We start from the raw sequence: 13,036 nt of genomic DNA on the forward strand, positions 1-13,036 counted from the left end.
ACTCAACGAGACCTGGACAGTCTGGAGGACTGGGCAGAGAAGAACCTGATGCAGATCAACAAGGGCAAGTGTAGGGTCCTACACCTGGGGAGGAACAACCCGAAGCACCAGTACAGGTTAGGGGTGGACCTGCTGGAAAGCAGAGAAGGACTTAGGAGTCCTGGTGGAGAACAGGCCAGCAATGTGCCCTTGTGGCCAAGAAAGCCAATGGTGCCTGGGGTGCATTAAGAAAAGCCTGACCAGCAGGTTGAGGGAGGCTCTCCTCCCCCTCCACCCTGCCTTGGTGAGGCCTCATCTGGAGTACTTGTGTCCAGTTCTGGGCTCCCCAGTTTAAGAAGGACAAAGAATTACAGGAGGGAGTCCAGCACCAGGCTACAAAACTGATGAGGGGTTTGAAGCATCTTTCTAAAGGGGAGAGACTGAGAGAGCTGGGTCTGTTCAGCCTGGGGAAGGCTGAGAGGCAATCTCACCAGTGCTTATAAATATCTCTCGGGTGGATGTCAAGGGGATGGGACCAGACTCTTTTCACTGGTGCCCAACTATAGGATGAGGGGCAATGGGCACAGACCAAAGCACAGGAGGTTCCATCTGAATATGAAGAGAAACTTCTTCACTTTGAGGGTGACAGAGCACTGGAACAGGCTGCCCAGGGAGGTTGCAGAGTCTCCTTCTCTGGAAACATTCAAAACCCACCTGTACACATTCCTGTGCAATCTTCTTTAGGTGAACCTGCTTTAACAGGTGGGTTGGACTAGATGATTACCAGAGGTCCTTTCCAACCCCACCCATTCTGTGATTCTGTAATTTTAAACATCTCCAGGAACGGTGACTGAACCACTTCCCTGGGCAACCTGTTCTAGTGCTTCACAACTCTTTCTGTGAAGAAATTTTTCCTAATATCCATTTTAAACCTCTCCTGGCACAACCTGAGGCCATTTCCTCTCATCCTATCACTTAATACTTGGGAGAAGAGACCAATGCCCTCCATGCCTACAACCTCCTTTCAGGTAGTTGTGAAGAGCCATAAGGTCTCTTCTCAATCTCCTTTTTCAAGGCTAAACGACCCCAGTTCTCTCAGTGGCTCCTCATAAGACTTGCTCTGCAGATCCTTCACCAACTTCGTTGCCCCTCCCTGAACTTGCTCCAGCACCCCATTGTCTTTCTTGTAGTAAGGGGCCCAAAACTGAACACAGTATTCAAGCTGCAGCCTCACCAGTGCCGAGTACTGGGGGATAATCACTTCCCTAGTCCTGCTGGCCACACTATTGATGCACTCCAGGATGCTGTTGCTGGTTTTGGCCACCATTCTTCACTGTAAAGCAAGGGAGATCATTCCCTCCATCCCTCACTGTCCCTGGGATATTACCCTCTAACCTACACAACGTTTTGGTGACAAAATCAACGGGTGAAATTTGTATAAATTAAACAATTAATCTCTTGTACAGTAAGTTACACAAACCATGCTTAAATGTTAGAATATGTAGCTTGCTGATGTTCTTGGACCTCCTCAGAACCAGCTTTAGAGTGCTGTGTTATTCAAAAAGATCAAAATTACAATTTGTATTCTATTTACTTAAATTCCTACTAAATAACTAGCTATTTTTTCCTGTCCATGACAAATTTAAAACATAATAAAAGCATTTTCTACTGAGGCAATTATATATTTTCCTTTTGAAAGACTTAAAAATTCTGGTTTTGAAAGCAGCAATTATACTTCCAGCTAGTTAAATAATGACAATATCCACTAACATCTACTACAATCCTCTGAATTTCAATAACAAAGAATGTTTAGGGTAATGAATTCATTTATTTATTGTTAGTGGCAGTACAATATGTATTATAATCCCATTTCAACAATATTGATTTCATATTAAAATTTTTAAAATCTACCTATAAAATTAAATTTCAACTTTTTAAAAAGTTTGTGGGGGTAATTTTTCATCTTTCAGCTGTGTACACCAGATACTTACTAGCCACTTCTATAACTGATATATATCAGTATATGATTACATTTACCAAGCTTCAGTTTCAGTGTATTTATGTGGACATCAATATTCATGCACATATTCAAATGGGATTTCATAAACATTATAGATATCTATCAAGATCCTGCTATAATCTGATTTTATTCTGTCCATCCTGCATGACAGATAGCAGCTAATATTTTTTTAAAGTACAAATACTGCAACCAGACAGATCCAAACTAAACCCAGTCTGACCAGATGAGTAGCATGTGCCAAAATAAGACGACTTCAGTAGAGCTATGTATGATGTTACTTTACAAAGGCAAATCTGACTTCAGTTCTTCATCTAAGTAACTCCACACAAAACCACAGTCAAACACAAGAAGAATAAATTTCTTCCTCTCCTTTTGATAATACAGGAGTATTTTGGCCACAGGCAATGTCACTAAAAAACTGCTCCAATTTCCGTAACCTCATAATTTTTTACAGGATAGACATCTACAAGGGACATAATGAGAAGTGCTCATTTTGGAAAGCCATTCTGCACTGACTAATAGCTTTAAGAGCATCATGTAGTCTTCATCCACCCTGTATCTGCCAGGAAAAAACAGACAAACCAAGCTGTTTCCATCATCATCTTCACTCCAGGCCCAAATTAATATGGCTTGCAGCACCATCAACTGGGCGCTCCCTTCAAAAACAAAACTTCATGCTGACTGCAGCAGTTTTGAGATAGCCTGCCTCCTGCCAGGAAAGATGTGCCAGGAACAAGGTACTGAAAAGGATGAGAATGGAGAGGAAGGTGTCAAAAAAGTCACATTTTGCTACTTGGTGGCTTTGAGTTATTTCCTTGGTACTAGAAAGACTATATATCCTGCAGCTGCAGATACAGCCTTCAACATTGCACCGTATCACCTCAGAAAGGCAAATATTGAAGGAACATACACAGATGAAATTATCAAATTCAGCTTCTGAGACTGCTGCTTTTCACATAATTAATATATGGGCTAAATACTGATCCCTTTACCTAAAATACAGCCAGATTTTCATGCCTTTGAGTGATATAGAGACACAGAAATACCAGACTGTCTCTCTTAGATACTCAGAAGACTCCATGTTACGATTAACTTTCTTTGCCTTAAAGCCACAGTAGACAGAATTAATACATTTGTTTTCCACAGATACCACTACAGAAGACAGAGAGAAGATAATCGTAATCATGCAAAAATTGTTAAAGATTTTTTGCTTCCAAAGTGACCTATCTGAAATGTGATTTGTAACTAGGAATGAAATGTCTAGAAAAACAATGGGAAAAAGTAAATTAAAAAATTATTGTATTTAGTTGTAAGCTCAGAAACAATTACCTTTTCTTCACTCAGTCACTACATGTAACCACATTTAAGTATATCTGCTCATAACTGTATGTGACAAAACACTACTGTTCCTGGCTCTCGTGAAACCAGGCTTTGCTGTAAACATACAAATGACCTGTTTGTAGAGGCTTTGAGGTGACAGGACATGATAATGTTTACAGCATTTTTTAAGTGGCTGACAGTTGTAGAGGAGTAATAGCACAGAAAGCATTATCATCAGCAGGGGAATAAGGGTAGCAGCTGGCTGACTTTCTTTGGAAGATGTCTAGCAAATGAGCAATGTCAGGTGATGCAGGAAAGAAGCATCTGTGTGCTGGCTAGCACAGGGAGGAACTGTCTGATGAATGGTTGCAATGATATTGAAATAAGAAATGTTCCTTGAAAGGAAATGGACAGGCAGACAGAGAAATGCTGCAGAGCCAGCTTTGTCTGTCTGAAGAAAAGACTGCACAGGTTCAGTTACTCCCAAAGTATTATTGCACAATCACAAGCAACCAAGAATCAGAAGTTATTTGATCATACATACGGAAGTCCTAAGCTTTCATCCCAAAAGGCTACAAGCATATAGGTCCTTGCATTATGGACTCCTGACATATAATTGTCCCAGACTGTCAGCTGAGAACACCAATACTGGGAAAGAAAATCCTGGTTTTTGAGAACATCAGCGTGACAGACATTCAAACAGTAGTTAAAAGGAAGTCTGCAGTAAAAGTCTGCCATGAGTTACATATGTTCACTGTTGATTACCTGTTTCTCTGGTGTGGAGATGGGTACTGGTGTACCTGGAGGGACTGCTGGTGGAGGTGGCTCCTCAATAGGACCTCTTGCAATTACCAGTTTCACTCGATTTCCACACTGCCTCAGAACTTGTGCCACCTGCTCACTGCTCATTCCAGCCAGGTCCGTATCACCAATTTTCAAGATGTGGTCTCCACTACACAATCTCCCATGCTGAAGGAAGAATAATGGCAGAAAAAATAAATTATCATCCTGCCATTCTTCTCATGTCCCATACAATTAGAAAAAGACCACATAGCTTTAGTCACTTTTAAGACATATGAACCAGCTGACTTTTGGGGTTGGAGGCCAGTCAATATGCAGGTAACATGGAGAAGAAAAGTAGGTTGCACAATGACATACTAATTTTACTAGGCCTTTTCCCCAGAAATATCCAGGGCATCCTTTTTCAAGCAGTCAAGCACAGAAAAAAATGCATATGGTTATAGTTACTGTCAACTGCATTTAGACTAGAGAACTTCAAGTTATTTCCAAACGCACTTCCAAAAGACAGGATACAAACTTATATTCGGCTTTGCACTTCTGTTTAAAAACTGGTCCTCAGGATTAACTGTAATTTCAAACTAAAATGCATTTCTCCCTTACTGTGATCCAGCTATCTATATTGCTTTACAGTGTTTAACTCTCCTAGCAATTTATCTTTAATAAATAAAAAAGCTTCACACGAATCTCGCCCATATGAAAAGCATTATACAGGTCTGTAAAAGGAACCAATCTACCTGCTCAGGGAAAGAGTGCAGCAGTAAATCCTGTCCATGCATCTCCAGCCCCTGTTAGCAGGCACCATTTCTGTGGCTGGAAGACTGACCAGTCTCTGTGCCTGTTCAGTCCTCGACCTTCATAAACACCATCCTAGACACTTGTCCACAGGGCAAGCTTGAAATGGACTGTGATCACCAAATTCAGTTCTCACAAGTTCTCCAGGCAGGAGCAGAGCCTATGTCCTGAGGAAGACACATGAAGCCACACACTTCCTCCAAGCTTCAGTAAGCCCAGTGGAGAGAAGCAGATGCTCTTCTCAGCTGTTCAGGCAGAGCAAGTGTTTGGTGCCTCCCCACCTCTGGATTACAACCAGTATGTTAATGAAAAAATTAGGAGTCTAAATGCATTGGCACAACACATGTACGATGTAAGAGGTTTGAAAATGTGATTTAGAGCCTAATCCAGCTTTTATATTCAAATACAGAGATCCCTGCACTAAACACACTTTTACTGAGGATAAACTTCACCACCAGGCCTCTCTTTTTCACACTTATGAGGAAAATAGCTACCACTACTTAGCATGATTATAAAAGAGTAACTTCACACCTTACTGAACTATAAACAGAAGGGTAGGTTGCATTTACCTGATCAGCAACCCCTCCTGGGAGGATGGTTTTAACAATCACTCCAGTTGACTTTCCTCCAACTATTCCAAATCCCAAACCTGAGCCATCGTTCACCAACTCAATGGTCTCAACATGCTGCCAGTGCACCTAAAAGGAATAAATATAAATTGCAAATGATTTAAATAAGGACATACATATTAAAACTTGAAAAATATTTTCTCTTATTTCTTGGGTATGTTTTTGAATAAAGGAAGGCGGGAGGAAGGTGGAAATATGGGACCTTTCTAAAAATTACTATTAGGTATACGATTACATAACATTTAAGCAATAACTTGCTCATTCCACAACAGCTGGAACTTCTCTGGTACAAACCAGAGCTAGGTAGTAGGTCAGGCCTTTCAATCACTTGCTGAACGAATTTAAGCAGCAACCTAGGACTGTCCACCTCCATGTCCACCTGCAATCAGTGAGAAAAATACAGCTGCCTGAAAACCTCACAAGGCTGAAAACTAAAATCTTCAGATAGGTGCATGTTCACACTGGCCATTATAACAAAGCACAGAAGAAAGAATAAAGCAAATTCAGAGGTTAAGGCTGAAAGCAGCACCAGGTATTGTGAAGTATGCATGAGAAGAATTGCCCCTTGTATAACAAACAAAGATTTCTGGGTTGTCTCATATCAACAGCACTGGAATGAAGTAGCTCTGATGGGAGGCTTCATGTTCTGACAGAAGCAAAACTGCTGTGACAGAAGAGCTCACTGGTATGAGGCGGTACTGAAGGGACAACTGGAAGCTCCTGGTATTGTTTCTCCTGAAGAACAAACCACATTGTAAGCTCATCTGAAATGTAAAACTGCAGCTGGTACTCCACCAGATAGGATCTTGAAAATAAACAGTTATTTTGGAATAGCCAAGGTTCTTCAAACTAAAAGCCCTTTAGTACCTGTTCAAGAATCCACAGTCTTAACCAAGGACAATCAAGCAAAGCCTGAAGGAAAAAGAACAGCTCCAGATAAGCTGCTTTCCCCCAGCGTTTGAAAGTGAAGAGAACACAAGGACTGGGGAAGGCATGCATAAGAAAAAAAAACAGAAGGCACTGTGGTAGGTTTGAAAGGAACATTTTTTCAAGCAATGGACGCTGTTGGTAGAACATGGAGGCAATCACACAGAGAAAAATGTGCATCACAGGAATACTAGAAGAAAGCGGGCCTCTATTGTGTGCTGACAGGAAAAGTTAGGCCAACCAGCTTTATTCCTGCACACAGAAGAAACAAAACATTCTGAAATACCTTCACTAAAAGTTTTGTGCTAAGGACTAAAATAAACACTGACATGGCTGCTTTTTCCAGACTGGTTGCTCCGTATGCTTCCGGGTATCGACTGCCTTAAAGGGTGACAGATGACTCAACGGTGAAACCTACAGAAACCGAGCATAGGCCATGTCATCTCAGGATAAGCCATTACACAAGGACAGCACCAGAAGAAAAAGTGCGGTGAAGATCACCACGTTTCTGAGCAATGTTCTCTACACCTACCTATGCAAAAGCTTTCAAAAGAAAGGAAATGTAGCAGAGCTGTTCTCTGGGATCCTAGTGTGTCCCTGGACACGGCATTTTCATGGCTTTCTCCTGTAGCTCTACATGAGCCCCACTGCTAACAGAGAAGCAAACAGAGAAGCACCCACTCGGCTGGTGGTGCACATCAGATTGAAATGCCTCAAAAATATTGTTTGCTCTAGCAGAATGGAAAGAGAAAAAAAGATCCTGTTTATTGCTACCTCAAAATAAAGCTCATAAAGTAAGGTGGATACAGAGAGTTTGGTAAATGGGGAGAAGGAATACAGCCATGATTAACTTCCCCCTAGCAAGCCTGGATATTTTCTACTCTGCACAGGAAAAGGATCAACAAAGATGAATAGATGAAAAACCTCAAGAACTGCAAAGAAATGTATATACAAGCAACAAAGAAATGTCTCAAAATACTAGATGCGGTAAGCGCATATATGTCCAGAAATGAATACACAGACATTTGGGGTATACTCACCGGATTGGAATGGGCTGAAACTGTGCTAGCAGCAGATGGAGATGGGGAAACTACAGGACTGATTAGCTGAGGGAAAGTGCCTCTGGCCACAACTAGCTGGACATTATCTTTTGCTTTCTGTAGGATGCTGATAGCCTGTTGATGTGTAATTGTCTGATCAAGGGCTTGTCCGTTAATAGCAAGGATTTGATCTGCTTCCTTCAGCTTTCCATCTCTGTTACATACATGTAAACAGGGAAGAGGGACAACAAAATAAAAAAAACAAGAAAAACCAAAGAAGTGTTGCCACAGAAATTACAATATTTTGACAGTTTTCCAGTATTTTTAATAACCTGTTCTGTATTCCCCCCACTTTTTAATCTCTCCCTGCAGTTTTGCTGAAAGGAGCTGATGCGGCACCCTGGTGATCACTTCCTTTGAAGCTAATCCCACTGCCACTCTCCCCTGGCTACTACCCCCTAGCTAGCTTTCTTCTCCTTGTACCCCCATCCGAGACTAAGCATATTAGATCTCAGTCACTCCCAACCATAGCCTGGGAACTTATGTTTATTCTTGACTTTGAGCCTCTTGCTTAACAGACCAAGTGCTCCACTTTGTTCAGTGCGCCCATTCTGAATATTCATCAAATCATGGAGTGGAACACGCTTTCATCACGATGGTAGAGAAACTGATTTTGTTTTGCACAAAACCAAGGGGAAAAAAAATTTAAAAAAGCAAAAAAGAAGAAGAGGCAGAGAGAGAAAGAACAAAAAAATGACAAAACGGAACCCTTTTAAATGAGGGGAGAAAGGCCTGAACAAAATAAAAAAATAACTCTTCACTTTCTGACAAAGGAAGCACTACTGTAAAATTACATACTCAGACCTTTCTCAGACCTCCTTCAAAGGAAGTGTATGAAACCTACATAGATGAGTTACCCTCTGCCTCCTCAACCATTTCTATTGCTTCTGCAACAAAGCAGAAAAACTCTGGAATCTTGTATTTAATATCCCTAAGTGGCAATGCTTTGGAAACAAAGGGCAGAAAAGAAAACAAGGATCCCTGTTACACCAGCTTTTGTGAGCACGTACAGTGTAGAAGCCAAGGTACTCAACAGCATTCAGGACAAAGACTATTTACCTCCAAGCCATAATATTTTGCTTTGAACTGTTTTTCAGAGTGCTCCCAAAGACTTACTACTGCCAGGGCCTTTCTGATTTATGAGCCCTGTAACAGCTGCTCCCACCAGTGAAATCAAACAGGCAGGACCTGATTCGGTAAAGACAGGTCTCAACTCCATGGAGTAAGAGGAGTAAGACAAGTAAAAGCACAGACCTCTCGGAGGTAAAAAAGAAAAAATAAATTGGAATTTAGGCAGATTTAAAAAGTTGGAATGACACAGAGCACGTTGCTTTTTTGTAATAGAACAAACTCTGCAGTCCACATTCTGCCCTCTGTTAAAAGGACAGTGTTCAGATCACAAATGATCAGAAAATTTCCCTGGACAGCATAGTGAGAAATAGCACCAAGATAACCCAGCTGCCCTACCCAACATACAAAGTGCATCACAAAGCATCTCTAGCCAGGATCCTGAGCAGCAAATCCATACACAGTGATAAACGCCACTGCTCTGCAGTGAACCAGAGCTGCTGCCATCCACCACCAAGTTCATCTTCCTCACACTGTTCTTCTCTCAATGCTACTTATGGAATCAGGATTAAAGTCGAAAACCTACTTTCATCAAGCTATTATTATTCCTGAGTTTCTGATAACATAAGCTGAATATCTCTTCTACGAGTCCAACAACTTTAGGTAAAGCGTTGCTTGACATAAAAGCTGGATTTCACACCTGCTCAGTGGCACTCCACCTCACAAACAACCCTACTAGTTACGACTGATCAAACACTGCCCTGTTCCGATGTTACATAAATTGTAGTGATGAGGAATTTTAAATCTGTTGTGATGTATGTCTTCGAACACAAGAGACACGTGCCCTTGTACCACAAAAGTAACAGCAATGAAACAACTAAATCACAGTGTTGTGTTAACCCCTGGTACAGTAAAATATTCCAGTAGTAATCTTACCTATGCGCCACACTTCCTTCCTGGATTTCTTGCACAAATATTCCCAGCTCTCCCCTGTTTTCACTCTTGAGTCCCACGACACTGAAGCCCAGACCACCACTTACAGGTTTAATAAGTTCAATGGTCTCAACATGACGACCCTGCTCAGTAAAATTTTAAAAAGGTTACAAATGTTAAAAATGTTGAAAAGCAGCATTAAGGAATGTGGTAAACACCTTGGAAATTAGTTTCTAATTTGACAGCTACAGCTGGACAAGGCTACACTAGCTAATAACTGAAATAGAGTTTATTATGGCCCAGAAGAGGAAATCAAGAAACAGTGCAATATAGAGTTCATGTTTAATAGTGACTATGTGTTTATAAAACTTCAGAGGGAATAGGTCAACTTTCAAGCAGAACTAGAAAAAGAGAATGAATTTCAGAAAGAGGGGAAAAAAGTGCAAAAGGCTCACCAGGAAAACTATCTGGCTCTACTACAGGTTAATGAGAAAACTGCTAGAATAAATATGCCTGGCCATTTTCAGCTCCAGCCACTGAAATGACTTGTACAACATTTCTGTCTATCACAGAAAAGCAGTAAGATTACAGAACAATGTGTAGCAAGGCCAAAAAGGAATTTTCCATCTATTTCCAAGCAAGTCACTGAACTAGCTTGCATTAGTTATGCACACAAGAGCACGGTCTGACCAAGCAGCTCTCTCATGCACAGAGAGGCAGTCCTAAAATGAGCACAGAAAGATAAATGCGTGCTGATCTGTGAGAGGCATGCTGCCCAGCTAAGGACAATAACTCAACAGTGACAATATCAAGACGACTTTTGCAACTGTTTTCTCATTTACCAATTGCTCCTCAAATTAAAAAGTTTAGTTTTGTTTTATATAGCAAGTGAGGTCTGGTTTGCCTAATAACAAAGTTGCTTTTAAAGAAACATACATGTATTTTAATCTTCCAGATAATCAGTGATCCACATTTTACGGTTACGAGATGACATGCTTACCTGGGACATATTTCTGATCAGCTGCTCAAAATCATCACCAGAGGACTTCCCATTAATCTGAGGAGTAATGGATCTCACTGATGCTTCAAGCACGTTAGCTGGGCTGCCATTCTGCTGAGCCAACAAATATGACTCATTATGTGGCAAGGACCCCATGTTCACACCATGATGGAGAAGCTGGGGGAATTCACCAGTGGAATGTATGGAAGGTGTAATATTTACCTGTAAAAGATTGATGGCAATGTACATTTGTAGACACAGCAGAAAACTTTCCTTTATCAAAGAGCATTATGATAGGCAAATTGCTTGTTAAAAATATTCGAAATCCCAATCGGCAATTTTAAAAAGACACTTTAAAAACAAAAATATTCAATATTTATAACAGATGTAAAGTTGTGAATTATCAGCATGAAACATGAAAGAAATCTATTAAAATAATCTAAAATTATTTTCCATGGTCTGCCTAAAATTATCTTGTTCATATCAGCATAGCAGCTTGAAGTACTCCAACACAACTGTAGAGGCAAGCAAGTGTAAACAGACTTCTTCTACAGTACCAGTATTTTTCAAAACAAATTTATCAATTATTTTACAAGAAAATTTTTAAAAAATGGTATGTGTATTTTGATGAACAAAAGAAAGACACCTCATGGGCTACGTACAGAACATATTTCACTAATCAGAGTTTCTGCATCACTATGATCTATGGCTGCCAGTATGACCTTCTACATGAGGTAAAATTAAATACAAAATTACTGAACCAGTCTAAAAACACCAGGCTGATCTGCAAACCACAGTCATACCTTTATACAGGCAGCCTTGACACCATGCTTTCCTTAGATCAGAAAAGAAAATAAGAAAATGCTCCACTTTGCCCAACCATAGTAAATTACCTACTTGCAAACAGGTTTCTGCCAACCACTCTAGTCACAGAGGAACAGAGACACCACTTTATACAAATGCATAAAGCTCAGGTGAAGCTGGAGCCCTCACTTGGCTGTTTTCCGACCTGCTTGTTGACTGTCAACAAGCAGTATTTTACTCCACATCAATCTATTACATGCTTGCCTGGCACATTACCCACAATATAGGATGAGCACACTGCAGCCTCAAATACTTTTCATAGTTTTATAGCAAAAGTTTTCTAGGGTTCTGCATGACAATAAAAAAGAGTGGGATTCCACTTCCTTGAAGCCTTATTTTAAAACTTCAAGTACCAACAGAAAATTTCAAAACTGTAAATGTGTTCTAAAACATCTACTGCAGTCTCAACTGTATAAGCATGTTTCTCCCAAAAGTCCAGTCATGAAAAGGTCAGTATCATTCTCCATCACACAATTCCTTCTCAGCTGGGTGCTTTAGGAAAACGTAATGGAACAAACATCATATATTGGACACCTCATGTGCCTGGGAAGAACCTCAGGTTACAGAAAAAAATACCAAAAGGCAGCAAGGAAAAGTCCTGAACAGCAATTTGCCTGGTCTGTCATAAAAAAATGGAAAGAGGAAACCAGCATGTTTGGAACTCAGTGATTTCCATCACAAAGTGATTACATTCTGTTGTCCACATTTGTGAGGAATCACCTGGGTTATGTTTCAAACAAATCATAACACCTAAAATGTGCACACATGCACTTTCTTTAATCACACACAGTCATTTCAGCAAGCCTGTGAGGCACAGGTGGATAAGCCGTGTTTCACAGTTCATTACACGTAACAACACCCAGAGACATAATCGAATTCTGCCCTTCCCTCAACTCAAGACCTCCCCTTACATTATATCCCTGAATTTGTAACTAATAATGTGTATGCCACACTGTGTAACCACACAACAGGTTAACTTACCTCCACCTTCCCAATGTCACGCATTTCAATGTATAAAAATATATCACTGAATTTGGTCAATTAAGGTGCCTCATTTCCTCCACCCTCAAATCTTCTTACGTACCATGCTGACACGCTCCTTCCCACAAAAAACTATCATGGTTCACATTATTATTAGTAAGAGTATCTAACAACACTGTAATTAGCCAGTCTTGCATTGCTTATATTTAAGAACACTTTTGCATGCCCATAGCAAGAAAAATCAACCTGAGAGTATATGAGATGCAAATCCAAACTATTTGTCATGCGCACTTCAGAACCATAGTATATGGGTCTGGTATGAGAAATGTCAGTAAGTCAGGGATATACGTTTATTTTCTAAATTACAGTATGAGCAAAACCTACTGATTCTGTCCAATGTAGATTAGTGAGAGTTCACATAACCTCTTCAGTGCAGCCTTTGGAGTCATAACCACAAACTAAGTAGGCAAGGCTCAGCAGCTCAGAGTGCTAATGACTCCAGTCAATATGATTAAACCTAGCAACAAATACATGAAATGCCTTCAGTGTCATTTAGCACTGCTCTAAGCACAGAATCACTCTGTCTGGGGAACCTTTTAATGTGGCAGGAGCTTCCTGAGGT

General features: G+C 40.5%; 1 protein-coding gene across 38 annotated transcripts in view; it reads right to left on the reverse strand.

The window, feature by feature from the left end:
• Nucleotides 1–13,036, reverse strand: part of MPDZ (multiple PDZ domain crumbs cell polarity complex component) — a 102,629-nt gene that overhangs the window by 74,697 nt on the left and 14,896 nt on the right. For 34 of the 38 annotated variants that reach the window (XM_065046131.1, XM_065046126.1, XM_065046124.1 and 31 more), the window contains exons 4-8: nt 10,570–10,791; nt 9,573–9,712; nt 7,509–7,722; nt 5,482–5,610; nt 4,085–4,288 (exon numbers count right to left, since the gene is read on the reverse strand). In XM_065046131.1, coding sequence (XP_064902203.1) covers nt 4,085–4,288; nt 5,482–5,610; nt 7,509–7,722; nt 9,573–9,712; nt 10,570–10,791 — 909 coding nt within the window. The remainder of the gene's footprint in view (nt 1–4,084; nt 4,289–5,481; nt 5,611–7,508; nt 7,723–9,572; nt 9,713–10,569; nt 10,792–13,036) is intronic. The other 4 variants (XM_065046102.1, XM_065046110.1, XM_065046101.1 and 1 more) reach the window with 2 other exon arrangements.

Source organism: Columba livia, chromosome Z, assembly GCF_036013475.1.
Source record: "Columba livia isolate bColLiv1 breed racing homer chromosome Z, bColLiv1.pat.W.v2, whole genome shotgun sequence".
Lineage (NCBI taxonomy): Eukaryota > Metazoa > Chordata > Aves > Columbiformes > Columbidae > Columba > Columba livia.